Consider the following 27,006-nt stretch of genomic DNA (forward strand, 5'->3'; position numbering starts at 1 on the left):
GAATCACCAAAACATGATAAATCATGAATAAGAAATGCTGTAATTGACTTGAGTGTTGATACTTCTTGAAAAATGTGTGTTTAAGGATAGATGAAGACATATTCGTAGAGATTCTAAAAGCAGCTGCTAGTCATTTTTCAGAATTTTAAAAAGAATTGGAACTGTCTCTCTTCATGATTAAGTGAAAGTGGTCTTTGATGAGGTTTCATCTCACCTCTGTCCTATGTTGAATGGCATATTGGGCTCATGCAGTCTCAGAGTGGAAGAGCACCTGTCTCTGGCTCATCCCCTCTCCTAGCAGAGTAACCGCTTCTGCAGTGTCACCAGCAGGTGGGCAGCTGAACATCACCCGAGCACCCCGGGGACTGGGACCTCCGTCCTTCCGCAGGAAGCCTGTGGGCTTTAGTGCATTCTAAAGGCTAGAACATTCCTCACGCCTGGTGCTGAAATGCAGACACTTGCTGCCCATTGCTCTTCTATTCTCCCCTCGCCAGCCCTGCTCCACCAGCCCTGGCTCTCATTTGCAGTCTGATCTTAACTACCACAAAGTAACAGGACTTGCATACATAGCACTACATGCTCTACGGTGTAAGAGCCTAGCAATTTCTCCATAAATCCTTTTATTAAATGCCTAGAGCAGAGCAAAGCATTTTAATTAAATTCAATTTGAACTTGTTTAGAGTTCTACTTGTGCTTGTGGTTGAGTAGTCTCTGTAAACACCCTGGGTTTAGGAACTCCCACAGTTCAGCTTCACCCCTGGAGTCTGGGCACTGTCTGGTCTCTCGCTCACAGGCCCCTTCTCCAGTGCCCTCTCTGGACTCAGGACTTAGAAGGAAACACTGTCCACTCAGGGGCTCTCGACAGCCTGGGCTTTTTTTCCTGGCTGTTCCCTACAGTCATTCGTGTTGCAACAGCATTTTTATTACCTTTCATCCGTGGCTCCCTGAATTTCCTCAAGATCCCTCCATGTCTAAAATTACCTGCTTTTCTCTCTCTACATCAGTAAGTACCTGTGGTGATCTAAAATGATGAACTTAAGTGTCCTATCTTGAATGCATCTACCACACATTCATTCTGGGGTCCAGTGTCTTAGGCTGGACTACATGAGATTTCCACTTTGGTAATCAAAATGGTTGAATATCAACAATTTCTAATGCTTCAACCTACTGTGTTATAATGGAATGTCTTTCCCTTAGAAAGGTACTGGCCAGTCTTCCTGAAAACAGGGAAGTGTTTGGTTCTCAGGGAGCCAGAGGGGCTGGGAAGAGGACAAGATGTGGAATGAAATACCACTTTTTTTTTTAAATAAGTGTAGAAAACATGATGTAGTGTTTTCATTGTATTTTTATTTATTTATTTATTTATTTGAAAGTCAGAGTTGGCCGGTGCCGCAGCTCACTTGGCTAATCATCTGCCTGCGGCGCCAGCACCCCGGGTTCTAGTCCTGGTTGGGGCGCCAGATTCTGTCCCGGTTGCTCCTTTTCCAGTCCAGCTCTCTGCTGTGGCCCCGGGAAGGCAGTGGAGGATGGCCCAAGTGCTTGGGCCCTGCACATGCATGGGAGACCAGGAGTAAGCGTCTGGCTCCTGGCTTCGGATCGGCGCAATGCACCGGCCGTGGCGGCCATTTGGAGGGTGAACCAATGGAAGGAAGACCTTTTTACTCTGTCTCTCTCTCTCTCACTGTCTAACTGTCAAAAAGAAAGAAAGAAAGAAAGAAAGAAAGAAAGAAAGAAAGAAAGAAAGAAAGAAAGAAAGAAAGAAAGAAAGAAAGAAAGAAAGAAAAGAAAAGAAAGAGTTACACACAGAGAGAAGGAGAGGCAGAGAGAGAGAGAGAGAGGTTTTCCACCCGCTGGTTCACTCCCCAATCGGCCGCAAAGGCTGGAGCTGGGCTGATCCGAAGCCAGGAGCCTCCTCTGGGTCTCCCACGCAGGTGCAGGGGCTCAAGGACTTGGGCCATCTTCCACTGCCTTCCCAGACCATAGCGGAGAGTTGGATAGGAAGTAGAGCAGCTGGAACTCAAACTGGTGCCCACATGGGATGCCAGCACTGCAGGTGGTGGCTCTACCCAGTACGCCACAGTGCCAGCCCAAACCACTTGTTTTGAGTGGAAAATCAGCCTTAGGTTTTATTTCCACAAATATGCAAAAGGAAACCAATAAAAATTTCTATCTTGGGGAAGGTGTTAGGCATAGCACTTAAGACGCTGCTTAGGATATCTGCATCCCATATTGGAGAGCCTGGATTTAAGTCCAGGCTCTGATTTCCATCCCAGTTTCCTGCTAATGCACACCCTGGAAGGCTGCAGTGATGCCTCAAGTAGTTGGATCCCAGCCACCCATGTGAGAGACCTCTATTGAGTTCCCAGCTCCTGTGTTCAGCCTGGCCCAGCCCTGGTTGTTGAAGGCGTTTGGGGAGTGAACCAGCTGATAGGAATGCACTCTTGCTGTCACTCTTGCTGTTGAATACAGTTTTAAAATTCCCATCTCACAGAGTCACCAAGAGGCTCAAGAGCTGTGATGTTAAGTAAAAGGGCTCTGATATTAAGTAAAAGTGCCACTGCCTAGCTGATGAACTTGGACAAGACACTTAGCACTTACCAAATGGGTTAATAGCACTTTCCGAAGAGGACTTCCCTGCCCAGGTGTGCCACAGCACAGGTGGCGAGTTGGTGCTAGTCTCCCTTACCTGCCCTGCGTCCCAGTTCTGGCACTTCTGTAGGGCTGAGTCAGGGTGTCCAGCCGAGTCCTCACCAGGGCTGTTCAAGGGATCAAGGTTCTGTTTCTAGTTCCATGCACAGGTTTTTCAGATGTCTTAAATGGTCTCTAGTCTGCGCCCTTGCCATTCCCGCAATCTCTATTCCTGGCCTACTCTAGGCCCTTCCCCCAGTCCACCAACAGCAGGTATACCTAGTACCATAATTTTCCAAGGAAAAAATGGCTTATCCTTCTCTACAAACTCTCTTCTGCCTTCTCCTCAGAGGACTGAAATCACATATGCCATAAGCAGAAAATTCGAAGTTCTCTCCCTGGCTTGCCTCCCCCTCCCTACCCCCTGCCCCTCGAAAGGACCTGTTCTCTGAGTGATAAATTCTGATCACTGGAGTATCATTGCAACCACAGCCGCGTGGAGCTGAGCTGCCCTGTGCAGTGGAGGGCTGTGCTGAGACTGTAGGTGCTGGCGAGCATAGGAGGGTCTCACTCACTCTTCAGATCAAAGAAGAGCAGTGCGAAGCTTTGTGAAAATTGCCTTCTTTATTTCTAACTGACTTGCTTCCACTTGCTTGTCTATGTTAGGGTGGCCCCCAAATGACAGGCTGGGAACCCTCCCAGTTTGCATCTTCATGAAGAGGGAGATGGAGGTGCCACGCGGTCCACACTGTTGTTTAAGGGAGCAGAAGGGGCAGTCAGAAGGTGCGCCTCAGACCTTTGCTCTGGGTGAGACGTTCAGATATTGTTCAGGACACAAAGGGGTATGGCTTGGAAGTTGCAGATAGGAGCCTGTCAGGCCAGGCGGCATCCTCCTCCCTGTGCCCACAGGGTGCTGCTGCCTCCAAGGAGAACTTAGCAACAGAAGACCCAGGCTGCCAAGGGAAGGAGCTGGCCTCCTGGGGACCCACTGTGGAGAGCTGAGTTTTTCCTTTTTGTCACCAGCCTGCTGGGACTTAGCTTTGGCCACGTGCCAATGTCAACAGTATATTTTCATGCCCCCTGGTGCTCACTGCAGATCTGTGAAATCCCCTGTATGTTGATCCACCCCCCCATCCTCCACATGGGAAGGAGGAGGAGGAGGCCTGAAAATGATCCTTGGAGCCCCAGGGTCAGCTGACGGAGCTCAGAGCTCTCAAATGGGAGCCTCAGAGAAGAAAGGCTGCCACTGAGTATGCTTTCTGAGGAGCTGATGGAGAGGAGGTCCCCCCAGCAAACAGAACGTTCCCCCGAAGAGAAGGTGTGCGATTCTGTCTTACTCAGAGCTAGCTACGTTGAAACCACTTTCCCCCAGTGGAACCCAGTGCCCCAGGAATGACAGGCGCTGAATGGGGCTTGAGGAGAAGGCTTGGCCACAGTGCCAGCTGCTGGGGATGTGCCCACCCTGTCTGCCCAGGGACATCCCAAAGGCCTTAAAGGGCAGCCCTGAGAGGCCCCAGCTGTGAGTGCTCTCTGCAGCAGGATTCTGATGTGCTGGGCACCCTCCTCTGGCCACCTCGCTGCTTGTGTCTGAGGGAGGACCAGGGTAGGAAGGGAACTGCAGCCTTCACTCAGACCCTGCAGATGCATGGGAAGTCTTCCAGGTTGCAACTGCAGCCATTCTCAATGCCAGTCTTCTGCCCCCTAGGCAGTCCTTGCACAGCCTACCCCTTCCTTTGTCCTTGCCCTTGTGGTAACACTGGGTTGGTCAGACCATGTTGTCTCATTTTCTGACCATGGTCCCCAGCCACCAACTTGCCTTCTGATGTTATGCCCATTTGCTTTGCTCTCCACATGGCCCTGTATGCCACAGGAAGGATGGATGCTTACCTTTGCCTACAAGTGGGCAAATAGGTCATTACCATGGCTGGCTCTTAGCTGCAGGGAGGAGGCCCCAGCTGAAGACCCTCCTCAGCTCCAAGTGTTCCCGTCTCACTTGAGTAAACAAACTCCTTTCTACGTCTGCAGAGAAGCTCCAAAGGCCTGTCCCAGAACCTGTTCTCTGGCTTTTTCTCCTATGTATTTGTTTCTTGTTGCTGCTGTAACAAAGCACCATGAACTTGGTGGCTTTCAACAACTCACTGATGGGAGCAGGCATTTAGCCCAGCTGTTAAGATGCCTGCATCCTATATCAAAGGATCTGGGTTTGATTCCCAGCTCCAGCTCCAGACCCCAGCTGTCCATCAATACACATCTTGGGGGCAGCGGTGATGGCTAAAGTAGTCGGGTTCCTACCACGCCACATGGGAGAGCTGGATTATGTTCCTGGCTCATTGCTCGATCCTAGAGCAGTCTTGGCCCAGTCCCAGCCTTTGTGGGCATTTGGGGAATGAACCAGTGGATGAGAGCTCTCTGCCTCTCACACACACACACTCACACTATTTATTGTCTTGCAGTTCTCTCAGAAGTCCAACATGAGTTTCCATGGGCTAGAATCAAGGCTAGTTGCATTATCTAAAAGATAAACTACTTCTTCTTCTGTTTCTAGAGGCCACGGACATTCCTTGGCTCGTGTTCCATTCCTCTGCCTCCAAAGCCAGCAATGTTATGGTCTCCCTGATCCTCTTCCATAGTCGTGTCTCCCTTGGTCCACAGTGAGAGAGGCTCTCTGCTTTGTAAGGACCCCCGGGAATGCATCATGCATACCCAGATACTCCAAGCTAGCCTCCCCGGGTCCAGGTCCTTAGCTGAGTCACATCGGCAAAGTCCCTTTTGCCACACAAGATAAGATATTCACAGGCTATGGGTATTAGGGTGTGGACATCCTTGGGTGGGGTGAGGGGTGCTATTATTCTGCCACTCCCCTCACCAGCAGCCTGATGGAGCTGTCACCCACCAGCCCATGTGGTTCCCACCCCAGGGCCCAGCCAGTTGCTCCCTCTACCTGGAGAACTTCAGATCCTCGGACACCTGGGCGACCTACTGCTAGCCTTCCTTCCCGGTACCTCATCAGAGACTTCCCTAACTCCCCCTCTCCCATCACTCTGTATACCCTCTTCTCTGCTTTATTTCTCTTCCTAGCATTTATCATTAGTTGTTACTTACTCCAAAAGTACAAGGATTTTGTCTGTTTTGTTCATTGCTCTATCCTCAGCATCCAGAAGTGGCTAGCAGATTAGAAGTTTGCAGTAAATATTTGTAGGAAGGACCATGAATCATGGACCATTATCAAAGACCTTGCAGGGTTCTGGTTTGTAAGGACACCAAGTGTGGGCATTTACCATCACTTGGGAACTGTAGAGGAAACTGGCCAAAGCTTCAGCATGAAGGCCTACAGATGAGACTAGGGAATAATGTTCTGATGCTAGGAGTTCTGACTGAGGAGGTTTCTCTGGGGACACATGGGCCAAACACCTCATTTATGTCGAATGGTAGAAAACGAAGAAATAGAACAGGCAGTGTCTTCTACACCTCTCCTGTTGTTGGAAATATTCAGTAAACTGAGCTGAGTACATCGAGGCATATACACTCTCCAGGATGCGTGTTGGGGCGCAGCACTTTAGGCGGCCACTGGGATACTTGCGTCCCATACTGGAGTGCTGGTTCAAGTCCCAGCTATGCTGCTTCCTATCCAGCTTCCTGCTAATGCTTCCTAGGAGGCAGCAGGTGATGGCTGAAGTGCTTTGGTCCCTGCCACCCAAGTGGGAGACCTGGATGGAGTTCCTGGCTCCAGACTTCAGCCTGGCCCAGCCCTGGCTATTGCAGGCATTTGGGGCAAGTGAATCAGTGGGTGGAAGATATCTCCCTCTCTTTCCTTCTCTCTTTCTCTCGTGCTCTGCTTTTCAAGTAGGTGAAAGTAAATAAACATTTTTTTAATCTACTTTCCATTTAATGCCTCAGAAACCTCTTCACGGGGTCTCATGAAACCACATGCTGCTGCAGCGGCTCCTTCTGTCTGTGGGAGGGCAGGTGGCCATGGCAGTCAGAATTAAAATGCCATCCCTTATAGTGGACACTTAGCAATCATAAACCTGCCTGAATGGAAACACGGAGCGATAGACTGGCACTTCTCACTGCCCTCCTTTGGGAACACTTTGACCTACTTAGAAGCAAACGTTTTTGGAAGTGGAGAGAACCTGGAGTGGTTTGTTTTTAGCAACTCCAGCTGTAGCCATCTTTCACGTTGATAAATAGCTCATCTCCTCCTGAGCTCAGACAGCCATGCAGTGCAGATCTGCAGGAAGCGGTTCTGGCTGCCAGGGGCTCTGCCTCCGTGCCCTTCCGTGTGATCCCACATCTTCACCTGTATTGTGTGGACGACCTCTGCCTCAGGCCTGACTCAGGCCAGAGGGTGATCAGTGATGTTTTCCTGAGAAAAAGAGGGTGATTGACGGGTTAAGTGAGCCAGAAAGAAGCAGACAGGTGCAGAGAGCCACATTCTAGGGCAGCTTTATCCAATGTATAGTTTCCATGCACATTCCCATATATAGGTTAGCTTAGTGACTCACAGATAGTAGATGTTCAAGCACCGACTACTTGAAGACAGCAGTTAAGATGCCCTGGGATCCCTGCAGACCATATCAGAGAGCCTGGGTTCAAGTCCAGGCTCTGATCCTGACTCCAGCTTCCTGCTAATTTGTATGCTAGGAGGTAGCAGGTGTTGGCTCAAATATTTGGGTCCCTGCCACCCACAAGGGAGACCTGGATTAAATTCTGGGCTCCTAGCTTCTGCCTAACCCAGGCCCAGCTATTACAGTCTTTTGGGGAATGAACCAGCACTGAGATGAGAGATTTAATTTTTTTCTTCTTAAGATTTTATTTATTTGTTTGAGAGGTAGAGTTATAGAGAGAGAGAGAGGGAGAGAGAAAAGTCTTCCATCCATTGGCCACAATGGCTGGAGCTGGGCTGATCTGAAGCCAGAAGCCAGGAGTTTCTTCTGGGTCTCCCATGTGAATACAAGGGCCTAAGCACTTAGGCCATCTTCCACTGCTTTCCCAGGCCATAGCAGAGAGCTGGATGGGAAGAGGAGCCACCGGAACTAGAACCAATGTGTATATGAGATGCCGGTGCTGCAGGCAGAAGCTTGGCCCACTATGCCACAGTGCCAGCCCCTGGATGGGAGATTTCTCATCTCTCTGTTTCTCTCTTTCTCTTTCTCTCCTCTACCTTTCAAAAAACAACAAAGAACCTTTTGTAAGAAACTCAGAGTTTTGAGGCAGCCATGCTTGGAGACCAGGACTAGGTAATTTGGGAAAAATGATGAACCATCCTGATACCAGCAATCAGGCACTTCATGGGTTGTTATGCACACCAGGAAGATAAGAACTAAGGAACGTGTACTTAGCAACCAGAGAAGGGCCGGCCAAGGAAGCAGGGGTCAGAGTTTGAGAAGGTGAAACATGTGTGTCCAGGTGCTCCCTAAACACTCCCTGTCAAGCAGAAACACGCCCCAGAGAGGGGGCATCTTCGAGCACCTGAGGTCATTGGTTACAGCCCAGACCTCACATGGAAATTCCCTGCAGAGCTCGTGAAAAACTAGAGAGGAGAATCTAGGAGTGGGTACTCGAGATGACAGCCCTGCTGGGGAAGGGGAGAGTGTGGGGACCAGGCAAGCAGGGACCCATGCTTACGGCTCCCGCTAAGCCTGTGAGCCACTGTGGGGGTGGGGGGTGTTCTAGAAAAGCCATACTGCACTGGTCACAGTGAGAAGGCTCTCCCGTGAGTCTCAAGGCCTGCTTTGGGGCACTGTGGCTATTTCTCATGTCCCTGGCCTGGGTGCTCACTCTGAAACGGGAAGAGGTGTTGCTGTTTAGAAACCCACTGTCCCGTGACCCTGAAGAGACTGAGCATCATGGCTGGAAAAGCAGACACCTGTCTGTGGATGGAAAGGACGGACCCCAGAGGTCCTGATCCAGTGTTACTGACAGCTGGAGCTAACCGGGGAGATAGACAGTGAGTCTCCAAGGCCTGCATTGTAGTGTACCTGGCCCAGCATGGCTGCAGGCTGAAACTAAGTCTTTGGGGTTCACTGTTGTGGGAAATGGGGGTGAGACACGAAATGGACTCGTACGTAGGTAGGAAACCCAATTCATGAAAAAAATGGGCTTAAACTGTAGGCATCGCAGAAGAAAAACTCTGTCAAAAACAAGAATGAGACTCAGCCACCTGCTGGGAAATGAAGAACTCTCTAAAGACATCGGTGTTGCTCAAGTGTTTTAGCCTGCACTTTGGGAGTGGGTGGAAAGGGCTTGAAAAATCCTGAAATTGTAGACATTCAGGTGACTTACACATAAAGAAGAATATTGGGGGGCGCAAGTCCAGGGAGAGGTGAGGCTTTTGAGAAGAGCCTATTTAGTTATGATAATACTAGAAACCTGTTCCTGTGTGTTAGCCTCATTCCTCTTCCTACCTGGTTATGACAGGTTGCCTCCAGCTGCTTTAGGCCAGCATTCTAACAATCTGACTGCAGTTATAACTCCATATATGGAGTTATAATCTTATGGAAAGAGGTTGCTGTTTTCCCACTGGTGTCTGCTAAGTAAGGTCTCACCGTTCATGCTTGTTGCCTGAAAATGGGTCATGTGATAAGTCTGAACCAGTCTCTGTGGCTGGCCAAGCCCAGGTCACGGGCTCATCATTGAAGCAGAGGGTGGACAGGGAAAGATGTCAACCACACCCCAAATCATGGTCTGAAAATCGAGGAGGCTGGATACTCACCGAAGAGTAAGGGTGGGATTACAAAACAGAGAAAGCATGGATGGCGAATAAGCAGGGAAGATGACTCCATGAGTAGTTCTCAAAGTGTGGTCCCTGTATCACACAACAGCATCACCAGGGAACTTGCAGCCATGCGAAGTCTCAGGTCCCACCCCAAACTTACTAAATCAGAGCCAAATAATCTGAGTTTTAACACCCCACCACCACCACCATGCCACACCAGTGATTCTCAAACAATGCTGCATAATACGGACACCCAGGAAACTTTTCAAACTATACTGATGCCAGGGTGGGCATTTGTCCAACAAGTTAGGACACCATTGGAAAGACCCACATCTCATTCTGGAGTGCCTGAATTTGTGTCCTGAACTGTTCTTAATTCCAGCTTCCGACAGGTGCATTTCCTGAGAGGCAGCAGGTGATGGGTGGCAGTTAGGCCCCTGCCACCCACATGGGAAACCTGGATTGAGTCCCCCACTTTGGTCTCCCCTAGCCCCATCCATTGTGGGCATTTGGGGACTGAGTCAGACAATGAAAGTATGCTCGCTCTCTCTCTCTTTCTCTCTCTCTTTCTCTCTCTCTCTCTCACACACACACATACACACACACAAATAAATAAAAATTTAAAACCACTGATGCCCAGCTGCACTAGTTCTCAAACTTGGTTCCACTCTGGAATCACTGAGGAATCTGAAAAATATGCCTAGAATTTTAAAAAGCTTTCCTTTAGTACCAATGTTTAAAAAACAATTGTCCTTCATCACCTCTCCTAAATTTTCTTCAAAACATGAACTTAAAACATCTGGATACAGGCTAGAAGATCTAGGTGCCTGTTTTCTTAATTTTATCAACTAGGATGTTTATTTTCAATGACTTGAAAGAGAAAGAATAAAGGAGGGGGTCCCACCACCTGCAGTTCGGGCATCCCATACACAGGTACTGGTTCGGGACCTGGCTGCTCCACTTCTGATCCAGCTCTCTGCTATGGCCTGGGAAAGCAGTAGAAGATGGCCCAAGTCCTTGGGTCCTTGCACCTGCGTGGGAGATCCAGAGGAAGCTCCTGGCATCTGGCTTCGGATCAGAGCAGCTCTGGCCATTGCAGCCATCTGGGAAGTGAATCAGCAGATGGAAGGCCTCTCTCTCTCTCTCTCTGCCTCTCTGTACCTCTGCCTTTCAAACAAATAGATAAATCTTAAAAACAAAAGAAAAAAGTGAGAGAGAGAGAGAGAGATTCCATCTGCTTGTTCACTCTCCAAATGTCCACAGTAGCCAGGGGTGGGACAGGCTGAAGCCAGAAGCCCAGAATTCTATCCTGCTCTCCCATGTGAGTGGTAGGGGCCCAAGAACTTGAGCCATCACCCTCTGCCTTCCAGGTTGCATAAGCAGGAAACTGGATCAGAAGTGGAAATGAGACAAGTCCAGGCACTCCAATACAGGATGCAGGCATCCCAAGCGGCAGCCTAACCCACTGCACCACAACACCTGCCCCAATAAACCTGATCATTTATCTGACATCAATTCACTTTTCTTTCATATCCTTGATGACACTATCCTAGTGCTAGTTCCATAAGGACTAGAATTGGTTTTGTTCACTAATGTAGACCCAGTGCCTAGAACACAGCCTGCACATAGTAGGCACTTAAAGTAAGTATTTGCTAAATTGATGAATAAATCTGGAATCAGTTAACATCCTAATGGTATTCAGACGTCCTTGTCAGATTGTAGACATTGGCTAGTCTCGTTCTGGAAAGCACGTGAGGATGGTAGTGGGACACTTGGCTTATCAGTGTCTAACCCCAGAGCTAGTCTCTAACATAACCAAAAATGTGCTGACCCTGTCGGCTTAGGGTGCAGAGATCTTCCTATTGGTTTTCTGCCTTCAAGTTGAGAGTAGGATTTCTAGATTAGAAGGACTGGTGGGAACACACCTGATGGGTCCCTTCTGTATATCCAGGCCTACTTGAGGGTCTGCAGGTTCTCTGATCTCTGAAGTAATGGCTGAGTATTCCTCCAGCATTTAACGGAAGCCAGCTCCTGCACGATGATGACATCCACCCCTTGCAAAGAACTGTGACAGAAAAGTGATCCAGTGTCACCCGAACACAAAGACCCAGAAGGAAGATTTAAGTTTAAAAAAAAAAGGACCTGATTACTCACCAAGGAATTCTGAAGCAGCTTGAACCACTATCAGGATGCTCAAAAAGGCCCACAAGAGGCGAATAGGGTAGGCAGAGCAAATGCTGATGCTTGAACCACAGTACCCAAACTGTGGAGCATGAGAAAATACAGTGAACTTCCAGAAGGGTTGAGGCAAACAGGACATTTTTTTAATCTGGGCTCATAAGAAAAACGAGATGAGTGTTGTCCTCGGTGATAAAGTTAAACAGGAGTGTTGCTGGGAGACAGAACTGGAACCTGGACCCCAGGATTATCGCAGAGAATTAAGAACCCTGGGTAGTGCCAGGCAGCAAGATGAGACTGACCAGCAGGATGGTCCGTGAATCAGGGGTCTCGGGTGTGGGCCACGGGAGCAGGCTGAACTTGGACGTCTCCATTTCTGGATGTGGCAGAAAGAGCACCACGGACACAGTTCCCGCTCAGCAGGAGAGTCTCGGGCGCTTCTCACCACGGAGGCCATCAGGGACTTGGCAGTGGCAGAGGGAAGGTTTCCTTTCACTTGAGGTCCCACCATTCCTTTGGGGGGTAGCTTTTTAGTGTTTTTCTTTAAAGTCAAACCATTAAGATCCCATTGTACTTCGTTCACTCGGTTTCCTCAAATGTAGCAGGGAGCCTTGTTTAGTCAGCGTTTTTTTGTGAGGAGTGAGCTGTCTGTAGAGGCACCTGCTCCCTGCTCGGCACCCTGAAGTCTTCTGTGAACGTTCGCTATTGTGACTCAGGACATTGTGCTACTGTCACTGACCCAGCAGCTCCTGCATGTGCACTGCGCGGCAGATGCCTCGGGCACACACCCAGGCAGGGCTCAGACAGTGAAAGGAAGCCCCCCACACCTGGTGGCTCCTGAAAGCCCTGACCCCTGGCGGCAATGGGTTACCTGAGTGACCCACCTCCTGTTTCTCCCAAACTTCCTGATGGCTATGAGAGCTGTGTTTCCAGCAGGCCCTCTCCCCTCAAGCTGGACACAAAGAAGCGGGAGGGACGCCTGTGGGTGAGACACGCAGTGGCTCCTGGGACTGTCTAGTGGTCCAGGTGGACTTCAGGGTGGGCGGCGGGAGGGTTGTGGAAAGGAATCGTGGCGGTGAAACATGGGGAAGACTTAAAGAAGAAAGGGTAGGGATGCGAGTGGAGGGAGGGTAGATCCACTGGGTGTATCTGGGAGAGGATGGCAGTGGAATTCTTCTACCGGAGGTCAGGCCCGGGAAGTTTCACCCGGAACTGTTAAACGTGACTTCTGCCGCAGGTATGTCCATGACATGTCTTCTAAAGTTCTGTTTGCAATCCTGTACTCCTGTGCGGAGGAGTTCTTTTTTCTTCTTAATGAGGAAACTTAAGATCAAAGGTGAAGTGACTTGCCTGAGGTCAAACAGCTCAAAGGCAGCAAAATTGAGCTTTGAGTTTTGGTTTTATGGTGCCAAGCCCACGGTGCTTTTGCACGACTTCAGTGGAGTTGGAGAGCTGCTATTCGCCCATTTCTGTGAGGCGCTATCCTCGTTTTTAGTAAGCCTGAGGGGCGGGGCGCGGCGCGGCGCGGCGCTGCCTCTGTACGAGGGCTGAGCCCCTGCTGGAGAGAAAAGCCCTTACTTTACCGAGTCCCAGTCCGCTCCTCTCCCACCCGTCTCGCTTAGTCGTGCATTTTCAACCCAACCCGACTGTGATGGCCTTTGCGAGGAGCCAGCGGCATACGGCAGCAGCAGTTACCGTGTGCCCGCGGCTTTGCGACCACCAGGCTCCCCGCATCCGTAGCCGGATGCGCACGACCGTAGCTGTCGCTCGGGCCCGGGGCTGCAGCCCACAGCTGGACTCGGAGCTCCGCCCCCGGCCGCCCTGCCCGCCTCCGCAAGGTGGCTCCGGCGCCCAGTAAGTCGGAGCCGCGGCTACCCAGCCGGCACAGGACAGCCGGGAGCGCGGGCGGCAGCTGGCTCCCCGGCGGCTGCGGCCGAACGCTGAAGTTTTCTCCGCTGCGCCCTTGTTCCCGGCTAGCGCCCCGTGCCATGCGGGAGCGCTGGGGCCACGCGGCAGCATGAAGAGCGGCGACCGGCCTTACAGCCGCGGTCCCTCTTTGGGCTGGTTCTTGGCTAAGTGCTGCTGCTGCTTCCCGTGCAGAGGTGAGGGGCTGTCGGCGTGGCTGTCTCCTCCCCGCGGTACCGGTGGGGCTGCACGCAGGGGAGAGAGGGTGGGCTGGGGGCGACTGGGGCGCGGGACTGGCGGGGGGAACGGCGGGCTTCCCCCAGTCTTCCGGGCAGCGCGAGCTTGCTTGGCGCTCTGTCTCCGGGAGACGAGGGCTTGGATGCAGAGCTGCAGTTGGGAACTCAGTTACTTGCCAGCGACTTCGGATGCCCGGGTGCCGGCCTGCTGGGGGGTGGGGAGGGGGACCAGAGCTGCGGGTGTCCCTTCGCTGCTCATTGACATCGGGATCTCAGCCGCGGGATTAACGTATGACTCGTGCCTGTAGGAATGTGTTTGACACTTGCCTTTACGCCAGGAACTATTTTTGCCAAGGGACAATTTTCTTATGGGACAGGAGCGCTCGGATCTCTGCCTGGGCTTTCTCAGGCCAGTGTGGATTTACAGCTCTGAACTGGAGCTCGTTAATTAACCAAGAACTCTCCTTGTACCCAATTAGGACTGTATTTAATTATTCTGCTAATTTTAATGTTGTTGAGACATGCAGGAAGTAACCGATTTCTCCCCGAGCAGCCTACAAAACAGGAGGGTGAGAAAGATCACAACTGTGTGGCCTCTCCTGAGAAAGAAATCGCGACCTTCCTAGCCGTCCCTAGCACCGCTCACCTCACCCCAACACTGCAGCTGGGAGAGTAGGGGGAGGAAAGCCGGGTGTGGCTGGAAGTGAGGACAGAGCCCTCTCTGTGACATTTGCTCTTTTGTAAATCCCACCTATTGAGTCTAACCTTCACCCCCCATTTACAGTGCGGGGGGGGGGGTCCTCCTCCTCCCAAAATCCCCATAAACCTTTGAGTACAGGTGAATAAACTTCATCCAAGCGACCCTTCACCATCCTCTGTGACATCCACACAACACAGCCCAGACAAATGCTCTCTACTGCTAGGAAAACTAATTAAATCTGCAGGACCTTAATGCAGGTCATTAAGGTTCCTAATCCCAGCATTAGAGCCTCGGTCCCTGCGTTAATTAGGACAGCCTGGACATACTGGTGTCCAGCGCTGAAAGGCAGACTCTGAGGGCACCCGGGACCCTCCAAGCCTGGTTCCCAAGATTCAGAAGCAAGGCTGGGAACTGAAGGAAGGGGGCATTGAAGAGGGGAGGAAGCCGGAAATGGCCTTCGGGAATCTGAGTGGGTGGGTTTGCAGCTTTCTCCGTGCAGGGTTTCCAGCAGGATTTCTTGGGAGTCCGTTTCCGGTCGGGGTGGAATGTGGGGGACTGGGCGGTGTTTATCCGAAGCCCCTGCAGCTGCCTCCTTGAGTCCAGATGTGCAGTAGCCTTGCTTCCCTACTGGGTGATTTTCCCAGGGGTCTTTCCCAGCTTTGTTTGTGAATTGCCTTGGCTGTCCCACCCGCTGTGGTGCAGGGGAGGGAACTGGCGCCTCCCGCCTGGGGACTGGAAGACTAGGAGCCCTCTGCTGATGCCTGAGAGAGGCAAAATGTCCCAGCCACCAAAGCAGCGTTAAAGGGATAGGCAGTGGGGAGGAGGGGTGGGTGCCTCTCTGCCGTCTCTCATTCTCCTCCTTCCTCTTTCCTGGATCTGAAACGCCTGCAGATGGAAAACGGTCTCAAGTCTGAGGAACAGGGTGGGGGCTGGGCACACTGATGGAGACTGAGACGCTGAGCCATCACCTTGGGACCCTACCCTCTGCCACCCCCCAGCCTAGCTCCAAAAAGAGAGATGGGAGTCTCCACTTGTCCTGCAAGCATCCATTCAGAAACTGAGTGAAAAGCTAAGGCCTGGGTTGAACCTGAGTGCTTGCCGGGAGCCCCAGGACTCAACTGGGAGAGGTTTGCCCAACAGCAACCCTGAGAAGGGCGGGGTGAGGCTAGGAGGCCGTGCACAGCAGGGAACCGCTGCCTCCCTTCCAGGGAAACCAGTTTCTCTGGTCTCATGGACTCACTACAGCTGAAGGGCTGCCGGAAGAGAACTTAGCTCTCCCCGCTGCCTGAGTAGCTCCACTCTGAAGCTCCAGGGGCTGAACCCACTGTGGTGATTCCCTCGTCCAGGGGCCTGGACTCATAAAGGATTTCAAGGATACCGCCTTTTAAAGTCTGAGAAAAAGAACACCAGTAAAAGGACCAATAGGAAGTCGAATGTTGTGGTTATTTTGACTCAAAGCTTACTTAGCCATCCTGGAATTTCTCCGCTGAATTCTCAGGTGGTTGTAATTGTTGTCACTGGGATAAGGGTAAAGGAGTTAGTGACGGTACCTGCAAAGTCTTAAATGTTGCATTTGAGAAAAATACGGATGAATTAGTTGAGCTTGGGCTTTGATTTGGAAAAGTGAGGAAAGTGTTTCATGTTTTTCCCTTCTAGTTTTAGATTCTGTGGACCATGGGTGGAGTGACCCATCTGATGAAAGATGTTCTTTCCTGCTTTAAACTTGGTGTTGTGGAGTAGAAAACTGAAAGTTAAGAATAGGAAGGAAAAAAGAGAGATGAGGTGAGAAGGAAGAATGGCGGCCAGTACATTTATAACTGCCTTTTCTGAAAGTGAAAAGCGACCCAGGGTGAGGCTTGCATGCCTGTGCAGGGTGATAAATCATGGACATCACCCTGTGAGGAGTTTTGGGATTGCCTTGACCAGTTAGACTGTCCTCTGACCTGAACAAGTAGGTTAGTTCTAGAGACTTCTTCAGTAGTTAAAACTTTTAAAGAACAATTTGTTGGGCCTTGAGGTTCAGATACCTCCCGTGGAGCAGTTCCTGGGTTCCACACCTGGCTCCACTCCAATTCCAGCTTCCTGCTGATGTGCACCCTGGGAGGCAGAAGGTGATGGCTTAAGTACTTGGGTCCCTGCCACCCATGTGGGAGACCTAGATTAAGTTTCTAAGTCTCTAACCTTCTGCTTCAGCCCTAGGTGTTGTAGCCATTTGGGGAGTGAACCAGCGGATAGGAGCTCTCTCTCTCTTTCTCTCTCCTTGTAATTAAATAATTTAGGGAAAAAAAAAAAAAACTTGTTTCACAGTGACAACAAGGATTTCACATTACCTTGGAAGTTGCTAAGTTATGTGTTGCCCTGGCATTTGTGACTTCTTATATCAAGGAACCTACAGATTTTTCTGACCTTTTAAGGGCAAGGCGATTTTAGAGTCTTTAATTTTGTAGTCACCTTGTAATTATCACTGGATATGTAGACAACGTGCCATCTTGAGTGCTTTTTCTCCTTACTGTGCTCCTCTGTCGCATGGATTTTATGTATACTTATTTACTGCTGTGTCAGTGTCCTGCACGGCAGCCCCTGTGCCAGTGTGTCTTTCCTTTGAGACTGAGACGGTTCAGCAGAGTGAGCATCCCAGAGGGGAAGAGTAGGGGTTGGTGACTTACCCAAGCTGGAAGGTTCACTGGGAAGAGGTGTTCCCAGGGTCCTTTTTTTAATTAAATATTTATTTATTTATTTATTTGAAAGACAGAGTTACAGAGAGGCAGAGGCAAAGAGAGAGAGAGAGAGACCTTCCATCCGCTGGTTTACTCCCCAGATGGCCACAATGGCCGGAGCTGTGCCGGTCCAAAGCTAGGAGCCAGGAGCTTCCTCAGGGGCCGAAGGACTTGCGCCATCCTGCACTGCTTTCCCAGGCCATAGCAAGAGCTGGATTGGAAGTGGAGCAGCTGGGACTGGAACCAGTGCCCACAAGGGATGCCGGCACTGCAGGTGGCGGCCTTATTTGCGCTGGCCCCTCCCAGGTCCTTTCACAGCATTGGTAGTTAGGTTCCTGCCTGACTCTGTGCCATGGTGGTGTGGGTAAGGGTTGTGGGTGTTCAAAGGGTATCAAAAGCCATCCTCATGTATAATTCTCTCTTCTTCTCCTATCTTTTCCCAGAACCCTTCACTAGTAACATTATAATTAGATGTGAATGTTTCTTCCTTGACCTTAAATTAATACTGCTGGGCCGGCACCGCGGCTCACTAGGATAATCCTCCACCTGTGGCGCTGGCACCCCGGGTTCTAGTCCCTGTCGGGGCGCCGGATTCTGTCCCGGTTGCTCCTCTCCCAGTCCAGCTCTCTGCTGTGGCCCGGGAAGGCAGTGGAGGATGGCCCAAGTACTTGGGCCCTGCACCCGAATGGGAGACCAGGAGGAAGCACCTGGCTCCTGGCTTCGGATCAGCGGACACTTGGGGGATGAACCAACGGAAAAAGGAAGACCTTTCTCTCTCTGTCTCTCTCTCTCTCTCACTGTCTAACTCTGCCTTTCAAAAAAAATTAATACTGCTCATGTTATAAATGGAATTTAATGTGTGAAGCCATGATACCACATTCTTTCAGAAAGTGCAGGTAACCTCCAAAAGGCACCCCTGTGACATTCTTTATTGCTGACTTTAAGTCACCACCCAAGGGACAAAATCCTTGAGACCTCGATGCTTTTATTTCTTCATCTTCCAGAAAGTGGCTTTACCATGGAGATAGCGTAATTGACCATTTAGCACATATGTGTTTTGCCATTGTCACTGCTGGTTTTCTTTGGCCCCTGAGGATATAACCTGATCTGGGCAGGTGTGCCTCACCCACACACTGTCCCCAGCTCACATCCTGTGCTCCTTTCCCATATCTGATTCTCCGACATAGAAAGTAGTAACATGATAATTCATTACCCAGATAGCAGCACTGACTGCCCGGTAGACACAGGGCTGTATGATTTGTGTGGGGTGAGGCAGACATGGGAAGCTGTGTCCTTGGATCACTGACAAGCTTGTACACGTGTTGCCCCGATAGGTCTATGGCTATGTACTTTCAAGTCCTACCTTTGCAATAATAACATAAAAATTCAGACTCTGGTTTTTTTTTTTTTTTCAATGCGAGATAACTTAAAAAGACAACAATAACAACAACAAAAAAAACCACACGTGACCATTGGGCATTTTACTCCTGACCCAGGCCAGGGATGCCATGGGCGTGCCATGCTAGAGCAGTGTTGTTAGTGTTCTGGTGTGTTGTGATCCTTTTGAGAACCTGGATACTGATCGCTGCTGCCCTAAAAGCGTGCCCCATTTGTTAGAAGTGCTGCTCCCCCTTAGTGAGTGAAGGGGCACACAGCCTGCCTGTTCTTGACACAAACTCTAGGCTTTCCCTGCAGGAGGGCTCTGAAGAAGCCATGGGTCTGAAGCCTGAGTGAGCTTCTCAAGCAGAAGGGCCTGCATCCTGGAAAGCTGGGGCCAGAAGGAGCCTCAGGGACCATCTCATCACATCACCTCCTTCCCGACGGGAGGGAGCCGCTCGGTGGCAGGATTGGAACTGGCCCTCTGCCAGGGCTCTTCCCTTGCTGCACCCCATTGTTCCCACACAGGTGGCTTCAGAGGCGGGGCTGACCCGACAGAGAAGGGCCGACCTCATGTCCACGCTGCAGCGTGGGTGTTGACAGGGCAGTGATCTGGTGTTCTTGGGGTGCCTGCACCGCCTAGAGCTGTGTTGGAACTGGGCCTGCCTGGTCTGCTTTGTGGGTCTCTTCTGTCCCAAGACCACAGGAGGCGGCACATGCAGGAACCCCCCCACATGTGCATTCTTGTTAATAGCTCTGTGTGTTTTTCCTCCTGTTTCAGTTATTTTTTAAAAAGATTTATTTATTTTTTATTTGAAAGTCAGTTATAGAGAAAGAGGGAGAGATATAGAGAGGAGAGCTCTTCCATCCTCTGGTTCAATCCCTAGTTTGCTGCAAACTGGGCTGGCCCAGGCCAAAGTCCCAAGCTTCATCTAGTCTCCTACATGGGTTCATGGGCCTAAACACTTGGGCCACCTTCTGTTGCTTTTCCCAGGCCCTTAGCAGGGAGCTGGATCGGAAGTGGAGCAGCCTGGACACAAACCAGCACCCATGTGGGATGCCGGCATCACAGGCTGCAGCTTTACCTGCTGCACCACAATGCCAGCCCCTTCTGGTTCAGTTTAATTCAGAAGGTCCCTTTCCCCCTTTCTCTCTTGTTCCTGTACTGTTTCAGGTAGAAATAAATCAGTGAAATGCATTCCTATCGTTCCATCTTTGCACACCTCTCGTTTTTACGTAACGTGATGTTTTAATTCACTTGGTGATGTTCAGGTGCCAGTGGCTTGCCCTGTGCTGAGTACCTGGGAGAGTGGCTGGGCATCAAAATGATGCTTACTCCACTGGGTGGCTGGGAGGAGTGGTTAAGATAGTGTACAGCGCTCAGCATGGCCCCAAGCATAGAAAGGGCTGCCATTAATGATAATAGTATTTATAACACTGAAGACACAGACTCCCTTCCCCAGAGGATTCCCTGGATCCACTAGGTGGTACTGCTGTAATCTTAAATTCCTCAGCATTTTAATGGTCTTGGCCCAACCCATTGTCACTGTGGCTCAGTGCTCTGGAGTTGTTGCTGTGGGGAAAGAAAGCTTGACCTCTCCTTTCTTTTTGTTTTAATATTTATTTATTTATTTTAAAAGACAGTTACAGAAAGGCAGAGGCAGAGGGATTTTCTGTCTGCTGGTTCACTCTCCAAATGGCAGCAATGGCCAGAACTGAGCCAATCCGATGCCAGGAGCCAGAGCTTCTTCTGGGTCTTCCACTTGGGTTCAGGGGCCCAAAGACTGGGCCATCCTTCACTGCTTTCCTAGGCCATAGCAAAGAGCTGGATTGGAAGTGGAACAGCCGGGTCTTGAACCAGTGCCCATATTGGATGCTATCCCTGCAGGCAGCAGCTTTATCTGCTACACCACTGTGCCAGCCTCTCACTCAATACATTTGCCATGTTTCCTTTTATTTTCTTTCTACTTATAAGGAAACCCAGGACATTTAGGTGAAACAAAGTAAAAACATACAACCAATCAAATTGTCCTCTCCTTTTTAAAATTTCATTAATCCAGTAAAAACATGTACCACTTCTAATGGTCTCATCACTGTGTACCACAGAAAAGAAGCTTCAGTAAATGATATGGCAGGACACCTAAGCACCCCCAGATGATCCTTCTCTTGGGGAGTCGGGAGAATCAGCTTGAAGTTCCAGTCCCGAGAGCCCACGTGGTAGAAACAGAAAGGGCAAATCCCTCACGTAGCCTGCACCTTGACTTCGCCTAGCAGTCTGATTAGAAACGATCTTCTGTCACGGTGCAGCCAACACTTACTGCACATCCTTGACGTGTCAGGCTTGGCTGGTTCTTCATCAGGCTGCCTTTGCTTACACAAAAGTCACCACCCACCGCCCACAGGCCGTTATCCCAACCCCGAGGATCCGGACATTTGGCTGAGATTGGCCCTGTATCTTCAGTATCCCATGCAGACGAGGGGCACAGATGGCTTGGCTCCCTACCTGGTCTAGTCCGTGACTAATGGAGGCCGTCTTCTCACCTGTTGAGGTCAGCAGAACCTTCTATATTATATATTATACTTCCTGGAAGGAGGGGAATGCTGGCTACACCTGCGAGGCAGCTGAGAGGCTGCCAGGTGGCTTGTGCCAAGTAAAAGAGCAAAGATCAGAGTTATGGAGCTGGTTGCTCCACATTCTTCTGGCTTTCCCACAGAAAGGAAGGGAGAGCCCACGTGCTGCTGGGTAGCCACAGCCCAGGCAACTGCTGCTCCCTGAGCTGGGTAGCCATGCACATGTGTTCTTTTCTAATGCCAGCTGATGCGTGATAGGCCCGCAGATCATCCTCAGCTTCTCCTCTCCCTCCCTGGGAATCTAAATATTGCTCCCATCTAGAAAGGGGTGTTTTCCCCCCCACACAAAGGCAGACCGAGGCTTGCAGCCAAAAAGAATCACAAGGACTCCACATGTGCTCCAAGCTCACACCTGTGTGTTGCTCTTGTCTTCTCTCTTTCCTCACTGACCAAATGACTTAGAGCATAAGTTGCCATGGTGTACTCATCCAGGAACATGGCAGAAATGCAGATTCATAGGCCCCGTGGACCAGAGCTTTCCGGGGTATGAGGGTCTGGCCCTCCCGCTGGTTCTGGGGCTGGTTCTGGGGCATGCTCAGGTGTGAGCCCACAGAGGTGGTGCCACCGGCTGGGAGGCAAAGGGGAGATTTCTCTGCAGGCTTTCCAATTTCTTCTTCATTTGTTCTTTTCTCTGCTTTCTCTACCTTTCCTTCCCCAGCTCCAGCAGAAGCATTCTGAAAGGGAGGGTTGCCTGCCCCTCTGGGGAACCCTTACTTTGAAAAGCTGCAGAGGCCCCTCTGCCACCCACTTTCCCCAGGCTGGGGCTGGGAGTAGGAGTCGGGAATTGTCTGCCTGGAGGCTGCTGCATCTTTTCTGCTCACTGGAGATTATGTTGCTTTCACTTTGTTTTCCTCATTACTCTTAAAACTCCTCACAGAACAAATCCAAAGTTAGGCAAACAGAAAGACTGAAATAGCATAATCCTAACCACTCAGAGACAACCACTCCTGAACCACTCACCGGCTCCTGTTCTGTTGTATATAAATGGGTTGGTACTTTATATGCTGCTTTCTACCATGCTCTTATTAATCTTCTGAGCATCCTTCCATGTAGATACATTTCCAGGATGTTTCTCATGTCTGTAAAGTGTTTCCTCACAGACCAGACTTGAACTTGACAACTGTTAGTATTGGTTTCACTTAGCGGTTAAAGGTTGGTGGGAGGGTAAGAGGAGGAGTCTGGGGTTAGGAAATAGATCTGCCCAGGGTCAGACGGTACAGACAGGCCAATTCTTGTCTGGGTGTTTGCACACCTCTGCTCCCACTGCCCGCCTGTCCTATCTTAGGGTGTCTGATTTCCCACTTGCCCCTTTCTTCCTTAGAAGAGCGGTGGGCACTGGGGCTGGAGCTGGAGGCTTGCCTCTCTTGCACATGTGGTGTGAGGACTCTTCTCAATCCACAGCCTTCCGCGTGCAGCCGATCTCAGTGAGCAGGTTCAGAGTTTTTCTCTGTTTTTCTCCTTTTCTAAGACATACTTTGAGAGGGATTTCATTTTTAAGTTATTGTAACCAGGAAACAGAGCCTTGATTAATTTTTTCTGTCTAGAAAAATCATGTGAGTAGAAAAAACTTGAATATACAGATAAATAAAGGCACCATTCCACCACCTAGAGACAACTAGAATTAACACTTTGATTTTTTTCCTTTCCATCTTGTGTGTGTGTGTGTTTTTTTTTTCTCAGAAATATGATATACGAGTATCATAAACTTTTTTCACTGAACATATTGAATCACTTCTACAATGCTCTTACGATGCATTTGGTGGAATATTGTGGAGCCAGGTCAGGCCAGGAAGGGGTTTGCTAAGTGTTCAGGATTTTTAGAGCAGATTATTAAACCTTTGCTAGCTTGAGATCTGCCTTGGTGGTGATATTTATACTAGAGAAGTTGCCAGATACCTCGATGCAGAGGTTTTTGTTTTGTTCGGAGAGAGAGTTTATCAGCATACAACTAGATGCACATTTTACCATGTTTAGGTATGACTTGTTTTTATTTAAACAGTCCTCCTGTTTTCAGGTTTCTAATTTTTGCCATTATAACCAATATTGTAATGACCATTCTCATGGTAATCTTGACACATATCTGTAATTAGTTATTGAAGATAAGTTCCTAGAAAAGGAGTTCCTGAATCAAAAGGCATTTAGGGTTTCAAGTTTCTGGTCATTCCTGGTCTGAGTCCTTTGGAAGGAGGAGTGTGCTGTTTTGTTTTAGGAAGTTTTATGAGAGACATTTTCTGTGGCTAGGAATTTCCAGTCTCTCCTGCTGTTTGCCTCTGCTTACATTGCCTAGGTTAACTTAATTCTTTTTATAAAAGGAAATAAGCTGGTTGACACTATGCTAAGCTATGTACTGATGTACATGATGTAAAGAATATATCTATGGTTGTTCTGGATTTAGAGCAATATGTCATGAAAATGAAGAGCTTAGACTCAGGAGCCAAAATGAATTTGAATCCCAGTTTTGCTGCTTACCTGTTGTGACCTTGTGCAGGTTACAGAAGCTCTTTGCCTGAGTTTTCTCATCCGGCAAATAGAGATGGCATGGGGTCTATTTGTGGGGTTTTTGGTTAGCTGTGTTCACATATGTAAATCTCTTAGACCTGGAATATGGTAAGTGCTAGGGGAGGAATGGATTATTATCATCACTATGAGGATCTATAAGTCTTTGTGGACCTGTGCCAACTGTCCCATTCAAATGGTTTCGTTAGTTTCTTAATCATATGAGAAACTGAACAATGTCCAAATATTTGAGTACTGTCTCGCAGGTGTTGGGCCAGTGGCCATAGAACATTATAGATGCTTCCCTGCCTCCAGGGATCTTGAAGCTCAACTTGGGAGCTGCTCCATACGTGTGAAATGATAATAATAAATAAACAAAAAAGAAGTAGAGCAGTTGCTAAAAACATTAAGAGCACCACTGCTCGAGGACCTTACCTGATTGCTGGCTATAGCAGTTACATGTTGGGAGCAGAGTTGGATGGGGTCATCATAAGATTTCTCAAGGGATGTAGGGTTCTCCTTACACACTAAATGGCAGACAGGGTTCTTAAAGGGTAAACCTGCCTTCTAGAGCCACACCATCCAGTCCTATAGCCAGTCGCCACATGGGTTATTGAGGACTTGCATTGAGGCTAGTCCAAACTGGATGTGCTGTAGTGTAAAGTATGCTCCAGATTTCAAAGATGTGCTATCAAAAAATTGTAAAACATCAATTTTTATATTGATTATATACTGAAATGTTAATATGGTTCAATGCAATATATTAAAACTAGTTCCACCTATTTGTTTCTAGTTTGAATGGTAGTGAAATGGTATCATGCTACCTGTATGTAGTAAATCGCTTATATTTTTGTAGAGAAGATAGTGAAATACAGAATGGTCCTGCTCTTTTGTTTGGAAAGGATGGGGAGAGTGAAAGGATTGGATCTGCTAAGGGAGACACAGCTCTTTGGTAAGGATCTAGAGGGCCAAGGATCCCAGTGTATTGGAAATCACTCCCGGGTTCCTAGAATTATTTCTTAGGCACTTGTTCCATATTTGACCCCATAGAAATCTATCCCACAGTAGCCACTTGTATCTGGTGTTTACAGATGTTCAGAGGGACTCTGGGAGGACCTGTCTCACTCTGTAAGCCCAAGTCTACCTGAAGCCACAGCTTAATTTCCAGAACATAGAGCTGAGAGCTCCATACAGCCAGTCCTGATGGGATCTACCCTCCCGATTTTGGCCTGGAATCTCCAAATAAGGCTAAAAGAGTTTCTTGAGACAGCCTAAGGGGCTCCCTGTGACCCTCCAGGCCAGATAGAAGGTCAAAGCTGAGCTGAAGCTAGGCTTGGATAGTCAGTGTGCTCTATTCTAATTCAGGTCCCATGAAGCCCTCCCAGAGCCTTCTGACTCCTGGTCATTCATGGCTCCTCCAAGGACTGGGGGATAGTCAGAAATCAAACAGAACAAGGCACTGTCATCCTGGATTTATGCTTAGAGGAGGCCATAGACTGCTTCTCTCTCTCTCTCTCTCTCTCTCTCTCTCTCCCTCTCTCTCTCTCTCTCTCTCTCTCTCATTAAAGGACAGGGTGCTGTGAGAATATCTGGTGGTTAGGGAGGAGATGGGATTTACTTTGAGCAATGGGCATCCTGTTTGAGGAACAGCCATGAGTACCAGGAGTCTTGATACCATCACTCTCCTGGCTCCAAGTGGTTTTGGGTACAGTTTGTACCAAAATTAAACAGTCTTTCCAAAAGATCTTGCTAAACATTGTGGGAGGACATAGGGTAGTAGAGTGAGAAGCAAAAAGTCCGGCAGCTTTGTAGAGCTCACCTAGCTTGAAGCTGGCTTGCTTCAAGAGCTCACAGCCATTCCTTGGTTTATAAGCATCAGAGGAGGCTCTGGCCACAAGGGATGATTGCTGGGGCCCTTCCTTCCTGATTCATGAGCTGGCGTCCTGTGGAGCTGTCATCATCTGGTGACATGAGCTGCTTTTTAGATATCTTGATCCTGGGCTCCAGATTAGAAGGGCTGGATTCCCATCACCACTGTCCACCTTGGCCTTTCCACCTGGGCTCGTGTTCCTGTCAGGTATTGCCATCCACAGCTGCTGCCCCCTGCAGCGACACACCACTAATTACGACCTGATGACAGGTGTCAGTTGGATCTGATGCCCCTCTCCAGGCAGTGGGGTAGACCTGCTTCTGTTAATATGTGGAGCACTGTGTTCAGTCTCCTCTAGGATTTTTCCCAATTCCCATTCTGCAAAGGGATTTAAGAAACAAAGATAATCTTGTTTACTTGGTTCTGCTTGAAAGCAGAAGAGGTCCTTAAACTTTTAAGGGCTCCTCCAACCTTTCTAATTTTTTAAATTCCCACTTTTTTGTGCTTTGTTTTGGAAATCCCACCCCCTTCCCAAATTTAACTTCCAGCCCAATCACCACACCCACACCATGCTTCCTGTGAGGACGTCCATGGCCAACTACCAGAGCAGCCATGGATTTCCTCACATAGCCTGTGTCCCCACTCATTCCCAGTGAAGTGGTCAGCTCTAAATTTAACTGTGACCCCTCTACCAGAATATGTGAGCCAGGGCTGCAAGCGCAAAACCAGAGCTGGGCTGTTCTCAGAGGGGCATGTGCGCGCACACTGAGTGTGCCCTAGGGGAAGAATAGTCATCCCTAGGGACTTCTGGCATTCATCCTGGCCAGGCTGTGGAGAACGCTCCACCCGCTCAGCTTCCTCCCACTGTGAAGTATCAGTGACAGAGCTCGCCTGGAGTTGTAGTTTCCATGGCTTCGTGCCAAGCATTCTGCCACAATTGTGTGCTCACCTTTGTCTCCTGTTCCAAAGTCACCGACCCCAGGTTGATGAGCTTCAGACTGCACATTGTGTTATATTGATTTCAGCTCTTGTTCAGTTGCCTGGCATGCATCTTTGTTTCGTTGGTATCGTTTTCTCCATCAATGGGTATGCATTTCAGAAAGGATGAGGGCAGGGTCTGAAGTTCTGTGTGTGGAACAGCTTTGCCAAGTCAAGTACTAAAAACGGCGTCACTCCAAAGCATGAAAACTGATTTAGTTTGCAAAATTTAGTTCATTATGACTTAGTTATACCTCAAATTTGTGTTTGTAGTCATAATTAGCATCATATACCGTGAAATCGTTATATATGACATTTTGAGAGTGGCACCAAATCATGACTCAGATGAGACCATCTGCATTTCCCTGTTGATCTAGCATTTCAGAATTATCAAGAGGCAGGTTTGGAGAGGCTGCCATGAGTGTGTGTGTGTGTGTGTGTTTCCAAAATGCCTGAGTGGAGAGGAAAAGCAGGCCACATGGCCTTGGGAGCTAGGCCTCTAGTGCTTCTTGAAAGTGCCCAGGTTAGGTCACCAAGAGGGTCTCTGCTCAGAAGGGAACATGGGCCAGTGG

General features: G+C 49.3%; 1 protein-coding gene across 10 annotated transcripts in view; it reads left to right on the forward strand.

The window, feature by feature from the left end:
• The window catches only part of KALRN (kalirin RhoGEF kinase), a 737,253-nt gene that overhangs the window by 600,327 nt on the left and 109,920 nt on the right, over positions 1-27,006 (forward strand). For 6 of the 10 annotated variants that reach the window (XM_062209024.1, XM_062209033.1, XM_062209042.1 and 3 more), the window contains exon 1: positions 13,398-13,626. The exons of the other annotated variants lie outside the window; for them this stretch is intronic. In XM_062209024.1, coding sequence (XP_062065008.1) covers positions 13,542-13,626 — 85 coding nt within the window. In that variant the 5' untranslated portion in view covers positions 13,398-13,541. Of the gene's footprint in view, positions 1-13,397; positions 13,627-27,006 lie in introns of those variants that run through there. 10 annotated transcript variants of the gene reach the window in all.

Source organism: Lepus europaeus, chromosome 2 (genome assembly GCF_033115175.1).
Source record: "Lepus europaeus isolate LE1 chromosome 2, mLepTim1.pri, whole genome shotgun sequence".
NCBI classification, from domain to species: Eukaryota; Metazoa; Chordata; class Mammalia; order Lagomorpha; family Leporidae; genus Lepus; species Lepus europaeus.